The sequence below is a fragment of the Python bivittatus genome, unplaced genomic scaffold (genome assembly GCF_059951505.1).
Source record: "Python bivittatus isolate LINGU-HERP-01145 unplaced genomic scaffold, Pbiv_v1 ctg000980_np1212, whole genome shotgun sequence".
Lineage (NCBI taxonomy): Eukaryota > Metazoa > Chordata > Lepidosauria > Squamata > Pythonidae > Python > Python bivittatus.
This window is the reverse complement of record NW_028277125.1, coordinates 2,724,778-2,748,162: the sequence shown is the minus strand read 5'-3', so window position 1 is coordinate 2,748,162 and position 23,385 is coordinate 2,724,778. Positions and strand designations below refer to the sequence as shown.

Genomic DNA, 23,385 nt, shown 5'->3' with positions numbered 1-23,385 from the left:
CCAGTTAAGGACACAACATTTTAAAACATTGGACCATTTGAATAATTTGAGACACTCAGCTTCTTTTCAACCATCTTTTCAGCTTTTTTATATCTTTAGTATTTGTAATAAAATAAATTGAGAGTTTAATACATGCAGCCCACTCAGCTCCTTTTGGAAACAGGATATCCTGTGAATAGCTCACAAAAACAAACGGGTAATTCTATGCAGAGGCCTTGAGCTTATTCTACAATATATCTGTAGAAATGAATCAAAGCATATTTAAGGTCTACAGATGTCACCTACAGTCTGCTTTGGGCATCGTGTTTTTAATTTGTAATGGGCCATCTTCCTCTAAAACCTGCTTCTTCACCCCAGATGTTCGCCTGATTCTTCTTCGCCCCAGATGTTCACCTCATTCTTCTCCTTTGCCCAGATGTTCACCTGATTCTTCTTCACCTCAGAGGTTCTTCTGCTCCACCTGGTCCTGTTTGAAGATTCCTACACAAGGGACTACCAATTAATCTACTCATTATGGTCAGGAACCTTATAGCCCAGTCATAAACCCCTTTATTATGCTTTCCATCTTAACATAAATCATGTAAATGGGCCCAGAATTATGCCTGTCTACCCACCAGCTGGATAACTCCCTGTAGCGCGAGGGGACTGCAGGAAGTGGTAAAAAAAGTCAAAATGGCAGCTGCGACCGTGCAATCAATGCTCTGCCAGTTTTTACGTGCATCACGTGCAATTGCACTGTGGTGGCCGCCATCTTGACTTTTTTGACCCTATTCTTGAGGACATTCTGGGGGAATATCTGTAAGACATTGTATTAGTGATTGTGTAGGCATCATTTAGGATGACAAGGTTTAGGATTACAAGATTACCTAAAGGTCAGATGGAATCCTATCGTCAGGAGGGGGAAATGGCTGATGCTGGAATAATTGGTAGCAAACTATTTGTATCTCTAGCCCCAACAGTGATTATGCACCACCAAATCTGCATGGGTTAGCTGAGTCATTATGCGCTGTAAATAGTGATGGTTAAGAGAGGAACATGGTTTGGGCTCACGTACACTTTGCATGGTCAACCTATAAACTGTTGACCTGGGAGTTTGGAACTCACCTGGGGCTCCACCTGGATGTGCCTTGGCCCGGGAGCATCCTCGTGCAAGAGTATTTGGGTGCCACCTTGCACAGATGAGAATAAACTTTCCCTCTTCCTTATATGGGGAGGGTAGTCTTGCAATTCTTCTGAATTGGGGGGGGCATCTCAGGCAGCACAGGCTGTTTCGCCTCTTTTTAGCACGTGACGCAGATCAGGAGGTCCGTTTTGGGCAATTAAATCCTTTGGATGGTGAGCACGACGCTGTTTGAAGGGCTTCCTGTCTTTGGTCTAACACGCTTTGAACTGAACAGGCCAGATTTGGTGGGTGGTCAGAAGCAACCTCATGAAGGACTGTGGAGGGAAAAAATGTGTTTCTCCTCCATCAGTGTTGTCCAAACTTGGCCACTTTAAGACGAGTGGACTTCAATTCCCAGAATTCCCCAGCCAGCATGGCTGGCTGGGGAATTCTGGGAATTGAAGTCCACTCGTCTTAAAGTGGCCAAGTTTGGACAACACTGTTCATCTGTAGGGGGAAAACTCAGAGGTTGGTGACTACTCCATGTTAAACCACATCCCTCCTCTCACACGACCCAGAGCCAACCGTACATAGCATGGCCTGTGCTTCCTAGCACACACACACTTGCACACACAGACACACACGCAGAGGTGCAAAAGAAGGGGAGAGCAGGCACACACAGAATTGTACCCAGATGCAGCCTAGTCATACGTTACTCAGAAGAAGATACGGATGCATCTTATAGCCACATGAAAAACCAGGTGGCGCTTCAGCTGCACCCCCATGGCCACCATTTTGACTTCTTTGACTACCCTGCGGACAGCCCTGCATTGCTGCTAGCTATGATTCTATAACTCATCCTGTGCCACATCTGTAATCTTATCTGACTAGGGGAAGTTAATACCAGAACATGTTTTAGCAATTGCTTGTATCTCTGAAGAAGAAGGTGTGAATATCTAATGTGTCATACCTGGTTCTGCACGCAGAAACTGGAGAATATGAATTTGGCTATAAAATGTGGACATCCGAGAATCCCTTCGTTCATGTTTTAAAGACAAAATGACAACTTTCTTCTTCTTCCACGCACCGAAATGCACGCGGCGACGTTTGTGAAGTTTCAGAAGGCTGACAGGCGGTTGAATCAGGCTCACGGTCCTTCCCAGCGATGGGTCTCCTTGAACTCAATGGGGCTTATTCTCCATTGATGTTCATAAACAACACCTAGTGTTTTCAGAGGGTGGGGGCTTTAGCAGCCCCTTGGCTGAGTTAGAAGATGAAAATAATTTTGCAAAAGGAAAAAAGTGTGAATCTTCTGGAGAAAAAAATGGCTTAGTGTTTGTTTTTCTACTTTTTGACCTGCCTTTCTTGATCAAGAGTTCTGAAATCCTGAAAATGTACACTTTTCCATTCAATCTGACATATTCTAATATTATTGAAAATTATTCCCCAGTTGGATTTTTTTCCCTTATCAATCCACATGGATTTAGATGAAGTGTTAGCCAGATGGATAATTACCAAAAAATTTGACTTTGTTATTAAAAGTTTTATTTTATGTGACTTTTAGCCTTGAAACATACGTCAATGCAAAATTATAAGACACATTTTTAGTTTTTATTGTTGGTAGTTTCTTAATGGCATTTGCAGAAAGCCCTGAATTTTAGAGTTCTTTGGATGCTGCTTTTTAAAATTTGGTTCAAATGAGATCCTCGGTCCAGCTCTTGAAATGGTTTGTGTTCACACAGATGCCTAACCCAGTTTGTAAACAATCTACGGCTGCATTTGCACAATATACTGAACTTGGTTAGTTTGAAGCTTGGGATGGGGGGGAGAGTTGGGTTAGCGTGTTCTGTGAACTCAGCCCTTTGGGTTAATCTATAGTTCAGTATATTTTGCCAACTCATAAAATGGGTTTATTCAATAAACAGGTCAAATATATTGTGTGAACATAGCCGATTGTCTGGTTCACCCCTTCCCACCATGACATCCTCCAGATGAGTTGGACTTCAAGCTTTCCAAGGGTTGGGATTTCAGGGGTTTGGAATCCAAAGTTAGGTTGAGAAAATTTAGTGTCAAGACCTCATGACATTTGAAGGTGTGAAGTCTTTGCAACCTGAGATGCTGAAGGTCTCTAACAGATCCATTACCAAGCCACAGTCTTTCACTAGCCAAGCTGCATACTCAGTTGCCCGTAGAACTACATTTCTCCTGAGATTTCTTTGTCCTGATTATTCAGTTCCTTCGCAAGAATGACCCATGGCTGCAAAAGTCCTGTGGTTTTAATCAAAAATGCACATTCGTTTCCTTGGATAAGTTTAGCTTCGTGTCTTTGGACCCAAGTTTGCACCAGCTGGATCCTAGGCTTTGGATCAGATCTTCTTTCTTGTCAACATCAAGGGAGGGAGGAAGAAAGGAAGGAAGAAGAAAAAGAAGAGATAGGAAGGGAGGGAGGAAGGGAGGGAGGGAGAAAAAGAAGAGAAGGAAGGAAGGAAGGAAGGAAGGAAGGAAGGAAGGAAGGAAGGAAGGAAGGAAGGAAGGAGGAAAAGATGAGATGAGATGAGATGAGATGAGATGAGATGAGATGAGATGAGATGAGATGAGATGAGATGAGATGAGATGAGATGAGATGAGATGAGATGAGATGAGATGAGATGAGATGAGATGAGATGAGATGAGATGAGATGGCAGGCCGACCATCTGGAGATGAGGCTTCAGTCTTCCATCTGAGCAACTTGCCTTATCCAAGGGAGGGACAAGAGAACGTTAGAATAGACTCCATAGCGGTTTTGCAAGCCACATCCGTCGCCCCAAGATACGGTCCCTATGAGTTGCCATTGGCCGGTCCGGTTGCTCCAAGCCACCATGGGGCCACCAGAGTCCCCACTGCAAGCATCTTTTCCTCCTAAGAGAGAGAGGAGAATTCATAACATCTCATAAATCAGCCAGCATTCTTTGCAAGACTTCCAGATGCTGTTACTACTCCTTGACTCCCTGTCTGCCCCTAAGAGAGCTTTACTATCTAGGACGGCCTTCCCCACCTTGAACCATTCCAGATGTGTTGCTCATCTGGCTGAGGATCATGGGAGTTGCAGTCCAAAATGTCCCAATCACCATTTCCAAAGACAGAACCCTGGAGACTGGTCTATAATTGCACTGGGTGCTTCAGTCAAGTCTTATTTCTCCTGTATCTCCTTTAGATCATCTCATGACCATGAATCAGCCAGGAAGGGCAAAGGATGACCCTCTCCTCTTCTCAAGATCCACAAGCCCCAAAGGGTCCACCATGAGAGGTTGCCTCCCTGAGATCTGCCCCAATTCTGAAAATCAAGTTGAGATGGGTCCACCTAACCCTGTTTAGAGTGAATGATGAAAACAGCACACAACTGACTGTTTCACCCTTTGCCCTCCTCACTCCGGGGGCTCTCCAGGGGCCACCAGATAGATGCTGGTGGGTCTCACACATTTCTTGGGCAGAACTTTTTCCACTCCAGGCCTAACATGTGGTGTGAAACCAGCCCCTGTGGTTTGTAAACCATTTATGGCCTAGCACAGGGTTTCTCAACCTAGGCAGCTTTCAGATGTGTGGACTTCAACTCCCAGAATTCCCCAGCCAGCCATGCTGGCTGGGGAATTCTGGGAGTTGAAGTCCACACATCTGAAAGCTGCCTAGGTTGAGAAACACTGGCCTAGCATATTGGCAGAGTCAAGAAACTTGAATTAAACAAGCCATAGCTTTGTGGAGTATGTGAACTTAGTGTCTCTATTCACACAGCCTGCTAAATTAAATTAAATTAAATTAAATTAAATTAAATTAAATTAAATTAAATTAAATTAAATTAATTAGATTTGTTATGGCCTCCACTCCAGAAGACTCTGGACAGCTTACAAATCCCCCAAAACGGTTAAACAGTTGAAACCCACATAAACACATAATCAAGTCGGTTCAAGTCCAAGGCACTGCATTCACCCCACGCCCTGGACTTAGTGTTAAATTTGATTTGTTTTTCCTGGGACTTTCTAGATTGTCCAAATCCTACTCTTTTGCTTAGTTTATAGATCCATGTATTGCCTGGCCCAGAAAAGAAGGGTGATTTAATAACCAGATCTGTGAATGCAACCTTGTTTTATATAAGTTGGCGGGATTAATGTGACACAACCCCCTAGGTTACTACAAGGTTGGGTGCATTGTGTGAATTCAACAGTCCTAGGTCTATTCTGAAACAGAACTTGCAGGAGAAAAGCTTCATAAACTTGCCTGCCTTGTAAGCACATCCATCTGCCTCCCTTAATTGTTTTCTTCAAGGGGGAAATATTTATACCCTGGGAAATTAGTGCAGAAAAGTTACTCCAAGAAGTTCTCCCCTTCTCCCCACTCCAGCCTCAGGGGTTCGAGAAAGAAATGAAAGAACAGGAAAATTAGTTCAGAATTTGAGATGAGTTCTGCACCTGGTCTGTATTTTACCTTGTTCTTCTCCTGCACAAATCATATCGTTAGTCACGATTTTCTGCAGTCTGGCGTAGGCTTCTTTGCACACCCCATGGTCAGTCAGGGGGATTTCAATCTGTGGTACAAAAACCAGAATCTCTCAGCCGAGTCTACCTCACAGGGGGGTCGTTGTGGGGATAAAAGGAAGGGAATTCCCCACATAAGCCTCCTTCCGCTCCTGGAGATAAGGCAAGCTATACATTTCAGAAGAAGAAATTTGCTTCTAAGAACTTTGAAGAACTTTGCTCCTAGGGAAGCAAAATTTAAGAAGGACGATCTCAGGAAGGAGCGCCATCATCACCAAGAGATCAATTTTTACGGGAAGGACGGGTTCTGAATTCTGCATTTACTTCCAGGGTTTCCAACCTGGACTTCAGAAGTTGCAATTTTCAGAGCATCTCGCATTCAGAGATTCGTCTAGTCCAGACTCCCTCGGCACCCACATTTTTGAGAAAATAACCATGGATTTCTTTGAGACCCCCTTGCTACTTCTGGAGCCCAAGAAATGGATAGCCCTCCCTCCGAGGGTCCCAAACATGGTTTCAGCTCCTCGAATTCACAGCTATGTCAGCTGGGAATCTTGTGGGGTTGAAAAAGCATCGGAGCTAAGCTGAAAGCAAACCAGGGAGACTGAATTAATTCATTATATTTACAGTATATATGAATTGTCCCAGTCAATCAAGACACAGTGCAATGTATCTTACTCTCTAAATCACTGTTTCTCGAACTGGGCAACTTTAAGATGGGTGGACTTCAACTCCCAGAATTCCCCAGCCAGCAAGCTGGCTGGGGAATTCTGGGAATTGAAGTCCACCCATCTTAAAGCTGCCCAGTTCGAGAAACACTGCGCTCAATGATTTCCCAACTTGCATTTTTTCACATACGCTGGGACTTCAACTCCCTGGGCCCCGCATCAGAAGGGCACCAGGTTGGAGAAGGTGGTTCGGAGAGACCCCGTTTCCTTTGCTGATTCCTCAAAGGCCCCCAGGTACAGAGGGCTGGTCCCAGGGCTGTAGTCTTAACCTCCTTGGAGATACCAGATGAGGGAAAAGGGCTGTCAAGGAGGGCTATCCAGGAGGATAGATTGATAGACAGACCACGAGTTCGACATGAGCTCACCTCCATCAAGGCATCTGGGAGACGCTGGAGAAACTGCTTCCCCCATCCGCTGACAATGACCATGGCGTCTGGGGGGAGGCAAAGAGACGGGTGTGATATCGGCATTTGGGAATGGTCTCGGCTGACCTTTGCTTCCCTCCGATACCCAGATCGGATAGTTATGGAGCGACCTTCTCTTCCCCCTCGTCGAAACGTCGGGAACCCTCGGGGGTAGGTTTTCCCAACGGGGTGTCAGCCCCGCGAGGTGGGCCAGGTCGGGAAACAAGTCCTGCAAGGATTGCAGGAATGCCATTTTACTGTTACAGGGTATCGTAACAGAAACCAGGACGCCTTCCGCCGAACCTTCACGAATGTCACCGCTGGCGGGTTGAAAACAAGAGGACGGGGACGCGCAGGAGTGCTCGGCTCTACAGGAACTGGGCAAGTCAGCCCAGAAGTAACCTGCTAAAGGTGGCCTTCCTTAATCAGGCCCAGCTATTCCCAGGTGGGGCGGCGACTGCTGATATCTCAGGAGCAGCGCTGGCTTGGCGAGGTTGATGGCAGATTGCTGATCTGGGGAGGCTTCAACCCTCTCGCTAGACTTTTCCTCGAGATCTGGCATGCATGTCTTCTCTCGCGCGCTCTGCACCTGGGGCTCTCGGTGCCCATTCGTCCGCTGATGTGCGCGTGACGTGCCTTGGACTGCGTTTACAGTTGCAATAACCGGACAGGGCATTTGCAAGGGTTAGGCCAGCGTTTCTCGAACTGGGCAGCTTTAAGAGGTGTGGACCTCAACTCCCAGAACCCCCCAGCCGGCCGGGCTACCCCGTCCCCACCTTTCTGCTGAGACCCATCCGGAAGGCAAATGGGCAGCACGTAGTCGTTCAGGGTCGCTTCTTCTGACAGCTCCACCACTGCAATGTCGTACTCAAACGTGGCGGCCTTGTAGGACGGGTGGACGTGGATCCTCCGGGGCTGCAGCGCCTGCTCCGTGTCGTCTCGCCTCTGAGTTCGGTGCTTCCCTGTCGAGGGACGGGGAGGGAGGGAGGAGGTGGCGGAAGAAGAGAGCGCGCTGCTCGTTTATTCAGAAAACGGAGACGTCGCCCACGCCCTTCTCAGCCTTCGGAGTCATGTAAGGGCTTGATATAATTCGGAACTACCTTTGGATTCTACCTCACAGCCAGGGTCTGCATCTGACTGGCCTCGACTGATCGTGAAGAAGCTAAGCAGGATCAGGCCTGGCTGATATTGGATATTTTTTTAACAAAGGAGTTCACTGGTGGAACAGTGAAGGGATGGGCCTGTCTTTTTATATTTGTTTGTACAAGGACAAGGATGAAAAGGGAACTGGTGGGTCTGTCCTTGGTTTTTACAGTGTACCACAATCTCCCCTTTCTTTTAACTAACTGAAATTGACAAACGCTCTGCCACTTTCCTCTTCCTCGCTGGAAGCAAAGGATATGGTAAAACTGTGTCCCTCCCTCCTTCCCTTCCCTTCCTCTCCTCTCTTCTTTTTCTCCTTCCTTCCTTCCTTCCTTCCTTCCTTCCTTCCTTCCTTCCTTCCTTCCTTCCTTCCTTCCTTCCTTCCTTCCTTCCTTCCTTCCTTCCTTCCTTCCTTCCTTCCTTCCTTCCTTCCTTCCTCCCATCCCATCCCATCCCATCCCATCCCATCCCATCCCATCCCATCCCATCCCTTCCTCTTCTTTTTCTCTCCTCCCTCCTTCCCCCCCTCGGAAGAATCTATCAAACAGGAAACGTGGCAAGCGCTGCGGGGAGCAGCCATCGGGTCATCCCCGTGGCCAAAGGGGCGCCCAGCGACGAAACCCCCCGTTTCCAGCGGGGCAGCCTCTGCACAGGAGATGAGACCGCAGGTGGAAAAACCTGGGCCGCGCTTGAAGCAAAGAGCCCCGAAGCCCGTTGAGCTATCTGAGAGAGAAATGAATTTTCGCAGCGAGACGGGAGGGGCGGTGGTGGCAGCGAAGGAGCCGCGCCGCTCACCGATACGGTGGCGGGGAAACAAAGGCACGAAGAACTCAGCCGCGGGAAAGGAAAGTAACCCCGCATTCCAGAAAAGTGGAATTCTTGCTCTACTGGCAGAGGAACTTAGGAAGATAGACGCATTTCTGTAAACAGCAACTCCCAGGACGGAGCCAGCTGAATTTGCAAATTGCGGCTTTGTTCACAAAAGTGGTGCCCCTCCCTGCAGAGCTACAAACGTGGCTTGTTTTGCAGCGATCCCTTACCCAGGATAATAGTGAAGGAGGACGGGCTGATCACGTGCGTGTTTCTGAAAACCGGGTTCTCCGGGTCCAGGTCATCGTGAAGGCAATGAGCGGCAGTCACAACCCACCGGTTGCCTAGAAATACAAAGCGCAAGGTCAGGAGCCCCCTTCCCCTTCTCTGGAAGAGCGACCGTGCTCCCCGCGATGGGATTCGGGGTTGCAGACTGGGTTTGCAAAAGGCTCCCTGCTGTTTCTCCTACCCAGACCTCCAGGATCCAGCTTACAGTGACCACATCCAGATTCTGCCATTTTCCGCCTGCGATGGAAGAACAGGGGTGCCCATCTCTTCCCCGGGTTGGGGGGCCATTGCATAACCCCGCTCACCTGGGTGCCGAACGGAGCCCATTTGCAGCCCAGGATGCTGAATCGTAAAGGAACCGAGCGGGCGGGTTGCTGCGAGGCTTTTCCCCAACTCACCAGGGTTAGCGCTAGTCCGACTCACACATTACACGGACTCTCAGTCTTCCACCGACCTGAGGAAGCGTGTTGTGTGAACAGAGCCAGAGGGGCCATCGCTCCATTTCAGCACCCTTCCTGGTATTTTTTCCCTGTTCTGCCGGCGTCGCTTAATCTGAAAGGCTCTTACCTATGAGTGACCCCCCGCAAAAGAGACGTCCGTTCCTCTGGAGCATGGCAATCCATGGGGAGATCCCTCTCTGAGCATAGCGTCCCTGGATGATACGGGCCAGCGAGCTTCTGGAAAATTTGGGTTTCCCACAGACTGGGAAAGAATGGAAAAGCAAGATTTAGAGCAGTGTTTCTCAAACTTGGCCACTTTAAGACGGGTGGACTTCAACTCCCAGAATTCCCCAGCCAGCAAGGCTGGCTGGGGAATTCTGGGAGTTGGAGTCCACCCGTCTTAAAGTGGCCAAGTTTGAGAAGCACTGATTTGGAGTAAAAGAAACCTGAAAAGTTGCTGAAACACAGGCTTGTAAGAGGAGGGAGCAAGAGGAAGAACAGCGGACATTCATATTTATCTCTTGGATTGATTTGATCTGTATCTCATTCTTTCATTCAAGATCTCCGGGAGGCGAATATAGTGCTCCCTACCCCATTACAACAACCCTGCCAGGTAGGCTGAACTGAGAGAGAAGGCCTATGAGCTTCCATGAGTGAGGTTGGACTTGAATCTGGGTCTCCCCAAGGCCAATTGAACCCCTTCGCTGCTCCCCCACCCCACTCCACCTTCCTTTCTCAGGGCAAAGCATTAGCCCCTCCGTCAGGGTGGGTGACAGGAATAGGAGAGGTGAGGAAGAACAAGACAAACATGCACAAGTATCATTGCAGAGACTTCATTCTATTGCATGTATTAGGTTCTGAGACACAACAGGATCCATTATTGCAAGAAGCGGGTTTATTTTTTTTATTGGCTAGAAAGAGATCCTGCTTTTCCTTCAGGAGCTCAGAGTGCCCTACAAAGCGTTCCTCCTCCTATTTTCCACATAACAACAATCCTGCGAGGGAGGCTGGGCTGAGCCACAGTGACTGGCAGGGAGCTTGCATGGCGAAAGGGAGGCTAGAAGCTGGGTCTCCTTGTTTATTTAGCCAATTTATAGGGCCACTCATCTTGCCGTCAACTCTGGGTTGCAAAAAATATGACACCATACATAAAAACAGTAGAAAAATGATACAAACCCTAAAAGACGCTAAAATTAAGCTGCACCACTGTGCAGTTGAAACACCAACCCTTTTTTATGTGTGTTGCACAGATGACACAGGCCAAAAAGATGGGGTTTCAAACCCGCATCCCCAGTGGTTGCTCCTGGATCGTAATGAACAAGGGGCATACCGGTGGCAATCAGTAATTTTTATCCAGTTTCAGAATATCACAGATTATGGGATGGCAGGTCAAAAGACTTGCATCAACCAACAGCCCAATACAGATAGTCCTCAACTTACAACCACAATTGGGACCGGAACTTCCATGGCTAAGTGATGTGGTTGTTAAGTGAGTCGCGCCCAATTTTACAACCTTTTTTGCCATGGTCGTTATGCAAATCCAGCTTCCCCCATTGAGTTTGCTTGTCAGAAGCCGGCTGGGAAGGTTGTTGATGGTGATCATGTGATCCTGAGACACTGCAACCGCCCTAGATACATGTCGGTTGCCAAGCGCCTGAATTTTGATCACGTGACCGCACGGATGCTGCGCCAGCCGTAAGTGCAAGGACCAGTCATAAATCACTTTCTTAAGTGCTGTTGTAACTTTGAACAGTCGCTAAACAAATGGTCGTTAAGTGAGAATTACCTGTAGTACAGATGTAACAACCACCTCAGCTGCTACTGTTAGCTGAAAAATTGAATTTATTTAAAGAACTGCAAAAGGCAATCTCCCAATGTAATGAGATTTTTGTGTAAGGCAACAGTTTTATTCATTTCCTTCTAAAGGTTATGAATACAGAATATTAGGAATGCTACAAAACGGAGTATAAAACCCATAATAAATGGCGTAATATCTCTTAAATATGTAACAGTCAAGAATACCGATCCTAAGCACATTTTATAGTGTAACGCTTCTTTCAATTATGCCCGTGCATCACTTCTCATTGCTGTTTGCTCATGAAGGGAAAATACTGTACGTAAAAAATGATGAATGGAAAAGAACGCATCTTCGTGTTATTGGGAAAGTGTCTACGTCTCCATCCTGGGAGTGTCTCCAATTTTATAAGAAGGCGGTACAGTAACAAGACTTGCAAGAAGTCCAGGGTACAAAGTAAGGGAAATTATTACACATAGCAGGGTCATCTGTGTGTGTGTGTGTGTGAAAAGTCAAGGTGGCAGTTGTGACTGTGCAATCCAAGCCCTGACCCCTTTTTATGTGTGACCACCAGCTTGACTTTTTTGATCCCCTTCCATGAATGCCCCTGAATGCGTAGGCAGTGCGAAAGGACAATTTTTAGTTAAATAATCCACCACTCAGAATTAAAACGGTTATCCAAACTGTTCCAATCATAGGGGAGAAATATACAGTATTGGTCTATATTTTTTCTTAATCCGGTGCACGACTCAGAATTTACCAAGACTTGACTAGTCTACAAACACTGTGAATGAATGAATGAATGAATGAATGAATCAATCAATCAATGAATCAATCAATCAATCAACCTGGTCCAATACGGCAGGACCAAGACAATGCCTTCACACAACCTGCTTAACCCGGTTATGGGATGAATCCATTTTCAGCACAATACATTCAATCATAGAAAACACCACACATCTGGATTTGGACTACACACTAACACATACACAGTTTTCACACAACACGCTTAACCAGGTTGGTTAAGGCCTAGCATTAGCGCATACATAATATGCAAAACCTGGTTTGTATTCATCCTGATTTGGTTTAATTTATTTGCTCCCCTGCCTCTCTTCACGTGCTCAGGGCGGCAGACTCAGCATTCCCTCGCCCAGATTAGCAGGTTGTGTGAATATGGATCATTTAATCGCAACAGGCCCAACATATGATTCAACTTCTGAAGATGAGCAAAGGCAACCAGGGCCAACCTGCCAACTCAAGGTGTGTGAGCCGGGGCTTATGGCTTATGGCTTTCACCACTAGCGGCTTGGTCAACAAATTACGGCTTAGCATCATGTGCAAATCCTACCATTGTCCGCTGCCCTTTATTGATTTATTGTTAGCTTCTTTTAAGCATCCTAAAGTGAGATTGTATGTTTATTAAGTTTTCTCAGGGGCGAAGAATGTGCAATATTAATAATTGCTGGTTGAAAAGGATATAAAGTAATAGAATCTTCTTTCAATGGACGAGCAAAGTCACCCCTCTTTGTAATGAAAGTGGAATAGAGCCTCTCTATTACAAGCATGTTTTTCCATCTGCAACCATGTTTTCTACGTTTATTTCTTTGGGGGGGGGGTAGGGAAGGATGATAAATGATAATTAAAGCAACGAAAATGACCAGCATTCAAAGACTGATTTGGCAATGGCAGGCTGAGCACAACTTGAATTTTGTAAACAACAACAACCATAACCACACAAACTTTTGGAGTGTCTCACTGGATTTTTGGGTCCCACATTTCTCCAGGGAGCCTATCCTTAACCTGGAAAAATTGACCCAACCGTTCAGATTTGGGGGTACAATGGACAGATGATCAAATGTTTTTCTACCTGCAAAGGAACAGGCTGGTATTCTAGGAGAGGCCACTAGAGGGAGCTCGTCTGCATGTTTTCCATTCAACTCATCCAGGTAGTTTCAGAGGACAAGCGGTAGCAACTGCAGGCAGGTGAAGGTTTCCTGCGCTTCGCGTTTCATATTTTGGGCTCAACTAAAAGTGCACACAGTAAATAAAACACGCGTTTGGGGATGGGGAAACGGAGACGCCCTTTTTGTAGCCGCACAGACCATCTACTACCATTTCCACCATCAAGGCCAGCTCCAGCTAAAGGAACGTTCTTAAAAATGGGCAGGATATTACGAAGTAGGGATATACATTTTAGGTACCCTAATATATAAAGGCAGCCTGATGCTCTGTGGAAGCCAAAGTTGGACTCTGAAGAAGCAGGATAGGAAGAGTATTGATGCCTTTGAACTTTGTTGTTGGAGAAGACCCTTGAGAAGACCGCGGGCATCCAAGAACACAAACTGATGGATCATCAAAGAAATCAACCCAGAGTTCTCACTCAAGGCACCAATGACAGCCTCAAATTATCATATATTTTGGACACATGATGAGAAGACCCAGCTCTCTGGAGAAGTTGATAATGCTGGGAAAGGTGGAAGGAAAGAGAAGAAGACCAGCAGCAAGGGGGATGGACTTGGTTACAGTGGTGATGAGTGCACCATTGGAAGTTTTGAAGGACCCAGCTCCCTTGAGAAGCCCATAATGCTGGGAAAGGTGGAAGGAGAAGAAGAGGATGACCAGCAGCAAGGCTGATGGACTGAGTTACAGTAGCGATGGGGGCATCCTTTGGAGACCTGAAGGACCAGGCTGGAGACTGATCCTCCTGGAGAAAATCTATGTTATTGCTTAGAGTCAACACCAACTTGATGGCACATAATCAATCAATCAATCAATCAATCAGTCAATCAATCAATCAATCAATATATAAAATGGGCATGTAAGGGAAAAAGTAATTGCATACAAATGAGTTGGGTACCCGGGGAAAACTGCATTTCCCAGGGACCCCGGTTCCTGAGGTGCTGCCCTAACAGACATCAAGGAGTTGCAAAGAGAGGAGAAGAGTTGTAAATCATCATCACAGGTGTCATGTTTGCTCCCAAGCCAGGTAAGCGGAAAGGAAGCAATGGGGAAAATTTGCAAGCCTTATAATGGAATATCACCAGTGTGGGTTCAAAGGGCATTTGGAAGGGATTCAGTCTCTCACGCCCATAAGAAGAGGGGTTTGGAGATGAGTTATCCCTGCTTGCAGAGCCTGCTGAGAATAAATGAAATTTATACCTTACTCCAGCACGGTCTTGGATTAAGCATTCCTAAACCTTTTTCTATGAAATGACAGAATTCAGCGCATATTTAAACTGTCCCACTGCCGGCACCAAAAGGCTGGGAGAGAAGTTGGAAATGATGTCATGGAGGCTATACCGTAGAGGCCCACCAGATTTCATGGAGCTTGCCTGGCTGTAACTGGATGCCCTCATTTAGGGATGTTGTAGTTGGAGTGTCCAGACTATGCAAAACTCCTGCAACAGAAGTACCACGTGCAGGAAAGATCTTCAGATCCTTCTACCTATCGATAAGGCCCTCAGAGAACTTGCGACGTCACTGAACTTGGGTGTCATTCTTCTAACACATTTTCAGTCCTTGGGTTGGGGCTCAGCTGATCCCAGTTCACCTGCCCCCCAGATCGGAGTCCAGGAATGTCCACCCTGTTTTCTCTTGCAGCCAGTTCACGTAATTGGAGACCTTGGTATAGACCCCGTAGACTTCTTTGCTGCCACATTCTTCTGGTCCACCCCAGGAGACCAATCCTTGGGCCACCCACCTCCGGTTGTCCACGTCTCGGGTGACAAACGCTCCCCCACTATCTCCAAGGCAGGTGTCCTTCCCCCCCTCATAATAACCGGCACAGAACATATTCTCAGTCACGCTGTAGTTACCAGATCGGGACTCGTAACTCGTCTTACACTCAGCGTGGAGGACCACAGGCAGCTTCACGTACTGCAGAATATCAGACAAGGTCTGCATCCCTGAACTGATAACTTCATCCACCGTGATGTTGGGGTTGGAGATACCCCAACCAGCCACCAAGCCCAGCGTGTTCGGCTGAGGTCCTTCCAACTCATGTTGATCCTGGGGCAGGCAAACCGGCATAATGTAGGGTCCCATGGTGACCTCCTCTTTCAGCTTGACCAAAGCAATGTCATGGTTATAGTTCTGGATGTCGAAGGACTCGTGGAGGATAATCTTCTCCACTGTCCGGTTGACCGCGTCGATTTTGTTCCTGACGTCGTGAAGGCCCAAATAGACGTTGACGTGTTCTTTGGAGACAGCAATCACCGTGTTGTCCCGCCGCTGGGAGCGGAGGACGTGGGCCGCGGTCAGCACCCAGGATTCAGAGAGGAGAGCTCCGCTGCCGAACCATCGGTCGTTGGGCACCCGAGAGGTGTCCTCCACCACGATAAGCGCTTGCCAGGGGAAGAAGCCAGGTTCTGCGTTTCTCCCACCGATTATACGCTTGACCAGGGTAGGCAGAGCGCGGCTGGGTTGTCCACACACTGAGGAAGAAAACAACAGAGCACACAATTAGCTTTTGTCCTTCCAAAGAGAGCAGGGCCGTGAGTTGAGGTAGATTATGCCAAACTTTCCCATTTAGCCACTGGTGGGCTGATGTCCTACAACTTAGTTCTAGAAGGTGATTGGGTTTAATTTCATAGCTGGAGGCCACTGTACTGACAATGGCTGGATTTGCATGCGTGATTTAAAATTAGGAAAGCTTGCATTTGAATTTTTTTTAAATATTACACTCTGCTGTTAAATTACATGGCAAGTTTGTCTGCACGAAGCCAGGCACATTTTAATAGCGAAGGCAAGGAAATGTATGGTTACAAGAAATCTGGGAATTAATTATTTTTCAAACATGCAATTTTTTTTTCCCCAGGGCAAAGAGAAGCCCTCTGAGCCTCCCTAGTTTGTTCTTATCAACCCTCTCTTAAAACCCATGCCAAGTTTTGTTTTCAGGGACATCAGTTCTGACCTACCTGGGGAGGTCCACAGAGGTGGTCCAAAAAAGTCAAGATGGAGCAGGGCTTCGATCATGCAATCGCAGATACCATCTTGACTTCTTTGACCACCCCTGTGGATGTGACTGCTTCTACCTTTCCAGTCTTCCCTTTCAGACAAGGGAAATCACTTGCCAAAACCTGCAGATGTGGACCAAGGAAACTTGAGATCATGTCCCCAGTTGACCTCACAGCTCACCGTGGGCACCCCTGAGCCTGCCTCCTTTCTGCCTTCTGTGCTGGTACCCAACCCTTCCTTATTTCTGAGAGGTCTTTTGATGTCCCAGAAGATGGCCCTGGCAATCCAGCTTTGTCCTCTTGCCCAGAAGAATCTATGGAGGTGTCTGTGATGGCACCAGGAGCTGAGTTCAGCTTGAGAGAGACTTTATCTTTTATAGAGGGATGAACTGCTTTGGTGTAAGGCATCTTCCCTTCCAGGACATTGCAATGGCAGCTCCGTGGGAAAGGAGAAGGTGTAAGAGATAAAAAAAATAAAACAAGCCCTCCTTGATTCTGCTGGGTACAAGAGGGGGCAGAGGGAATTTCTGGCAGGCTTCCAGGAGTCTGTTATTGTACCTTATAACAGGGTTTCTCAACTTCAACAACTTCAAGATGTGTGGACTTCAACTCCCAGAATCCCCCAGCCAGCGTGCTGGCTGGGGGATTCTGGGAGTTGAAGTCCACGCATCTTTCAGTTGCTGAGGTTGAGAAACACTGCCCAGAACAATAAAGCAGCATTCCTGAAATCCTTGCAGGATCTGTTTTCTGGCATGGATCTTAAGAGTGGTGTCTACACATTTCCATGATATCCAAAGATTCTTGTCTTTTCCTGCCCTCAAATGAAAAGGGACCGGTGGCATGATCTACCAGCAATGATGGAGCCCCTGTACATGGTGTGACCCATCATTGCTTATTTGGAGATCTGGAATACCTTGGTGGGGTGGGAAGGCACATGGCCGCGCATGCGTACCGTGGGGAAGCAACCCGCCTGTTCTTCAGAGCTGGCCTAGGATCGCTGGCAATGCAACAGAGCAAGGAAAGTCGTACGGTTGTCGCACATCGGGGGAAATGCACCGATCCTTCGGTTGTGCTCCCAGAGAATACTGAGACCTCTGCAGTCGCTGGATTAGAGCGCCAAACTTTAGCCGGGATGTCAGTTCTCCCTGGCATGCAAACAGGGTAACACCCTCCATGCTGAATCGTGAGAGCAGGTGGCATGTAAACACAGGGGAAGAAATAACACAAACCCGCAGCAAAGCATTAGCTGTCACAGAGCTGTAGTTTTTGAATGAAGGCCGCAGCCAGTCCCGGGTAAACCCGGACGCATCGCTCCCCTCTGCCCACGGAAATTGCAAAGGTGAAGAACCCCGTTCAGTGCAAGCGCAGGGGTTGATTTTCTCCTGGGAAAGCAGCCATGGATAGAAATGTCAGACGTCTACAACAGTTCGCAGGAATTTCAGTGGTAACGCGTCAGGTTGCGGCTTCGCCTGAGTTACGTGTGTTTGCTTATTCGCCAGAAAAAGGAAGGCGATGTGAGGTGAAACGCGGGGCAGGAAAAGGAAAACGAGGCGAGCCCACCCAATACAAACCCGAGCAGAAAAACTTTGGAGTCTCCAAAGAGACTCGTCTCCCGTAGTGGCGATCTCCCCCGGCACTTATCCCTATAGTAACCCATATGGTGAGGATATCATTTGGCCGAGGTCCTGTTTCTCCCTTCCACTGCTCTGGAGTTAACTGAACGACAATCAAGGGAGCTGAAGGGCATGATGGGGTTATTTGCGTTGCTGAAATGGAGCCGGGTGAAAGATCTGGCAGGGGGCGAGAAAGCTGGAGGAGCGGAGGAGGAAAATATAACCAAGCAGTTGGAGAAAAAGGTTGGACTCCAGCCCGGTGCTCACCCGTGCTCTGCACTTCATGTGGCCATGGAGCATCGCTGGGTCTGGGACGTGGCTTCTGACTGCTGCAAGGATCTCGAGATGCAAAGACTTATAAACTACATTCACCTTTTCTGTACCATTTTCCCATCAAGTGTCCATAGGGCAGTGTTTCTCAACCTTGGCCACTTTAAGATGTGTGGACTTCAACTCCCAGAATTCCCCAGCCAGCTATGTTGGCTGGGGAATTCTGGGAGTTGAAGTCCACACATCTTAAAGTGGCCAAGGTTGAGAAACACTGATTTAAAGAATGTCCCTTGGCATCAAAAAATGACAACCTTGGGCTTTGGAGTCCAGAAAGTGCAGAAGGCTTGTGTGTGTGCATGCATATGTGCGTGTGTGTGCCGCAGCAACAGAGCCGCAGAGGAATTCTTTGCCGCCGGCTGAGGACGGACCTGACCTCTGCGACCGTTTCTCCAGGAACCGCCAGCTCGTCTGCACTCCCTCGGCCCCGAAAGCAGACCCAGGAAGTGGGAAGGGTGGGTTGAAGAGAAAGCCGGGGTTGAAAAAAGAAAACGATGCTTCTCCCGCAGCAGTGGTGTCGTGTTTGGCCGGCGCACAGAACCCTCCGTGCCGCGTGCAACTCTGCTTCGTAGCAACAAGCCCAGATGGGCAACCCACGATCGGTTAGTCACAAGGAATACCAGCAGTGGAGAAACGGGCGCATGGGCTAGGGGAAGGCTGTGGGAAAGGGTGAGCCTCGGATGCAGAAAGTCTTGGGTTCGAGGTTTGATTTAAAAAAATTAAAAGTCAGTGCGCTAGCGTGGATACCTTTCAGCAGCAAAGGAGCCAGCATCTTTTAGGCTTGTGTGTTGTGAGAATCCAACCCGTCTGATGCATTTATGGCTGAATGGTATAGGTATCGGACAAACCTGTAAAATGGGTTAATTCAATGACCGGGTTAAAGGTGTTGTGTGAATCGCAATGACTGGGTTTTGCCTCAGGTAAAACTGAAGTCACCCATGTGCTTAACCCGGTTACTAAATTAACCCATGGGGGAGTTGCACTGTACACTGAATCATAGGCTAACCCAGCAGGCTGGGTTTCTACAACAAGCGACGGTGCCATAAACGGAATCGAGTCTCTTGACAACCCCGTTTAACGTGTCATGTGAATGCAGCAGCTGAAGCATGTTGCGTGAGCCCAGCCCTGTCGTCTTCTGACAATCCCACACTTGGGCTGATTTACTGAGACACCCCAAGCACTGCCCTGTCCTCCCCAAGGAGAAAACCCAGTGAATAGCCAGCTGGCCCATCTGAAAACCGACTCCCCACTCAAGACATCTGTTTTTCCTGGGTGATTGTCGCCAACGGAGGAAGGAGCCTGGGCAAAAGACGTCACCGTTTGACAATGCACCATCGACCCGAAAGAAAAGAGGCCGTGCGTGGAGGGTGCCAGGGTTCACTGAGGTACCTGGTTGGCAGGAGGGCAGACGGGTCCCCAATTCGTTGCTTCTCCAAACGCCTTTGGCGTCGCAGGTGAACGTTCCTGCCAAAAAGCCAAACGTTGAAATCTGGTTATGGGGTGGGCCAACCACCAGATGGCACCAGGGCAATATTTACCAGCTGCTGTTCCCCAGTCCTTTCGGGCACCGGTTGCCATCCCCAGTTTGTAAGCCGAAGTGGGCACAAAGTGTCTCTATCACAAGGCGGTTGCAGTTTAGCAAGAAAGACAACAGCGGGGAGAACAGGCCACCCAACAAAACCAGGTCTGAACCTCAGCAAGTAAAGGGACTCGTGTGTGGCCTGCTTAACCTGGTTACTGAACAGTCCTGTGTTTAGGATGCTACCAGACGCCGAGCCGTAAGGTTCCCAAAGGAACTGGGGGGAGTTTTGTGTGACGGGCTGAATCATGCACCCAAAGAAAAGGGCAAGGTGAAAACACACCAAACGTAGCTTGATGTGCACACGTCTTTAGCTGTCCTGGCTAAGATGCTGGATGAACAGAGCCTTGATCAGCAGAAGAAGCCGGAACCACCGGACCGTTTTGGGTCTGGCTCAGCAACAGTTGCCGTATTCCTATTATTCCTGCTATTTGAAAACTGAGACTCCATGTTTTGAAGCATTATACCTTTGGATACCAGATATTAGGGCATGCAAAGGCCAGCACCTCTCCTAACAGCAGTGTTTCTCAACCTCGACCACTTTAAGATGGGTGGACTTCAACTCCCAGAATTGGCTGGGGAATTCTGGGAGTTGAAGCCAACCCATCTTAAAGTGGCCGAGGTTGAGAAACACTGCCTTACAGGGTTCCAAGATGCTTGTCTGCTAGGACCATCTTGGAACAGACATACCTTCCTGGTCTAGCCCTGCATTTGGCCACCTTGGATCTGTTTGCCTCCTGTTCTGTCACTGCTGCTTCTTCCATTCACTTCACAGTTGCATTCACACAACATACTTAACCTGGGTCCTGACCTAACCCATTCTCCAGGTTTGTATAATAGCTTGAACCACAAGCTAATGAAAAGGGCCGGGCTGGCTCAACACCTAACAGGGCGAACCCTAGCCAAACCTGGCATGTTGTCTGAATGCAAGGACTTGATGAAGGGGGTTGGGTGCAAGAAAGCCCCAAGAGTCCAGAGCCCCGTGAAAAACTCGCTCACCTGTGACGTTGGGGACCATTTGGTAGTATGGCTGTTGGCAGAAATACTGGATCTCCGACTGGTACGTGGTCAGGTTTTGGGGGTTGGAGAAGGCGACAAAGCCGTGCGACAGTTCTTGGGGGGGGTTGCAGTCTGCAACTGGAAAGTCAAAGAGATGGAAGAGGGTTACTTCCAAAAGCAGCTTAGTCATCATTCAGGGTTTTCCCACTCCTGTCCTTTTCTTTGGGACCAAGCTTCGATTGCCCCAGCACAACCGCCATCTTGGCACCGTTGACCGCATCCCGTGGACATCTTCTTGAGAAGATCAGTCCCGCCAGAGTCCAGAGTCACTGGGACTCGCATGGCATATGAAATGTAATACATAAAAATCAATCAATCAATCAATCAATCAATCAATCAATCAATCAATCTAGCGGAAGTGTGGCTGTTCCTTTTTTCCTACCTCTACACAGAAAGAAATTCAATTTTGAAAGGGTTCTTTGAAAGGCCTATTTCCTGTAGTTCCTTGACTAATGCAAAGCAACTGTAGTTTCCTAATGCTGGGTTGGAATTTGCCCTTCTCCACCAAATCAGCCATTCGTCTGCGTGCTGCGCTCTGAAACAAGGAAGGAGTTACTTTTTTCTTCTCGTTGTGCTAACGTTTTGGAAAAAGTATATGAGCCAACCCAGAAAGAGAAGATGGAGAGAAGACCAAAAGAAGAAAGGACAGATGAGTCAACGAGGGCTCTAAAAACATCGAGAACTTTAGCGTTTTCCAATATACCGCTAGTATATTCTGGATTTTTGAACATAATATATTCCTCTAAGCAACGATCAATATCAAAAGCCCTGATCGGCCCAGCCTGAATCACCCCATGAGGTACAATAGATCGAATCAAAACTGAGGATCTGTTTTGCTTTAAAATTGAAGTATGAGCTCTATATATTAAGGAAAAAAACCCCAAATTTTGGACAAGGTACAGATCCATGCACTAAGTTATGCACGGTCCAGATCTGGAGGAGAGAATTTCCACCTATCATCCTTTCAGTATTTGGAAAGGGAATTCATGTCCCACTTAAATTGTCTTTTCTGAAAGCTAGATATATCCGGTTCTTTCCACCCCATCTTTATTTAATTTCTGTTCTCCCTCTTTGCTCTTCTATGAACCTCTTTCAATTTCTCTGAATATTTTTAAAATTGTGGTCTGGGGAGCTTTTCCAAGAGAGGGTCATCTCTTCTTAAAACTCCTGTTAGGGGTGGAAAAGGAACTTGCCCAGATTTTTCTTCTGGGCAATTGAACTGTTCCATGATTCGGATTAAATGAAAGATTTTGGGTTTGCCTGTATTTGGAGAAAATATTACAGCAAGACACTGCATGTTTTGAGCTGTTGCGAATATAAATGAAGATAATTCCTGTGAGTTGTTTTTTAAAATCTGGAACATTAAGGGCAGACTGGAATGCTGCCTTACTAATGTGGAAAATAAAACAAGAATCCTTTTTTTTTAGCGTTTCACCCATTCTTCCCATTGTAGCTCATTGTTCTTTTTAAAAACTCTCTGGCACCTCCTGTTGAAACAGACCACGAGAGTGGAATCCGAACAGACAAATGAAATAAGGAAAATGCAGAACAATAGAGAACATCCATTTTGGACTTTGGGCATTTGAGGGTCAGTTCACACCGGCTTGTTTGCCCAGCAAGGACCAAGCATCCGGGGAGGGTGACCTGCATGTCTGAACGGGCCCATCACAATCAGTGCTAGACATGAAGCTGATTGAACGCAGAGTCTGTTCACACATTCGCTGCAGCTTGCACACAGATTCCCTTTCCCAGATGTGGTACGGAAGGGTGGATATGAAAAGATGGGGCCAGAAGTGTGGGCAGTTGAGGGGTGGGTACTTCGTGGCCATCTTCACACAATCTGCTGAGCCAAATACTGAAGAGATTGTCTGAGGAGCACTGGGCTAGTCTACGTGCGTATCAGGAGAAGTTGCATAAAACCTGAGAATCGGAAAAGGTACTTCCAGGCCCCTTCTGACAATTGCCTGAATGGACCCATGTTGCTGAGCTTGTCCAATGTGCTCATATATCTCTGGATATGCCATGTGGGGTTTGCAGGCCATGCTGTTAGCCACAAAGAAACCCAAACCAATTAAAACAAACCCGGCTTTATCTAGTGCGCTAATGCAACTGCCTGCTCTTTACTCGACCTCGGTTAGCATGTTGTGTGAACACAGCCCATGCCTTCTTAATGCGGTCATGTCTGAAAAGAGCTCTTTACACTGGAACTCACGAAGAGGACAACATAGGCTTACTGAAACAAGAGGATGAAGGAAAAGCCTAGTGATTTAGATCAACGTTTCTCAACCTTGGCTACTTTAAGACTTGTGGACTTCAACTCCCAGAATTCATGGCTGGTGGGGGAATTCTGGGAGTTGAAGTCCACACATCTTCAACTCTCAGAAGTACTCATAAACCATTTGATGCTTTAATGCAGTGTGTCTCAGCCTTGGCAACTTGAAGATGTGTGGATTCCAACTCCCAGAATTCCCCAGCCAGAATTCTGGGAGTTGAAGTCCACACATCTTCAAGTTGCCAAAGTTGAAAAACAATGCACTAAAGGTTGATGAGGTTGTGTGTGCATGGATGTACATATGGTTTAGTGAGTTGCACACATCTAATGGTTCTAGTTCGTTTAGAGGTGCACCGTAGGG

General features: G+C 47.4%; 1 protein-coding gene across 2 annotated transcripts in view; it reads right to left on the bottom strand.

The window, feature by feature from the left end:
* Positions 1–2,630: 2,630 nt before the first annotated feature.
* The window catches only part of MASP1 (MBL associated serine protease 1), a 74,821-nt gene continuing 54,066 nt past the window's right edge, over positions 2,631–23,385 (bottom strand). The window contains exons 9-16 of one of the 2 annotated variants that reach the window (XM_088131609.1): positions 20,693–20,830; positions 19,504–19,578; positions 9,552–9,686; positions 8,927–9,040; positions 7,520–7,705; positions 6,705–6,772; positions 5,562–5,661; positions 2,631–4,001 (exon numbers count right to left, since the gene is read on the bottom strand). In XM_088131609.1, coding sequence (XP_087987735.1) covers positions 3,811–4,001; positions 5,562–5,661; positions 6,705–6,772; positions 7,520–7,705; positions 8,927–9,040; positions 9,552–9,686; positions 19,504–19,578; positions 20,693–20,830 — 1,007 coding nt within the window. In that variant the 3' untranslated portion in view covers positions 2,631–3,810. Of the gene's footprint in view, positions 4,002–5,561; positions 5,662–6,704; positions 6,773–7,519; positions 7,706–8,926; positions 9,041–9,551; positions 9,687–9,860; positions 15,653–19,503; positions 19,579–20,692; positions 20,831–23,385 lie in introns of those variants that run through there. The other variant, XM_088131610.1, reaches the window with a different exon arrangement.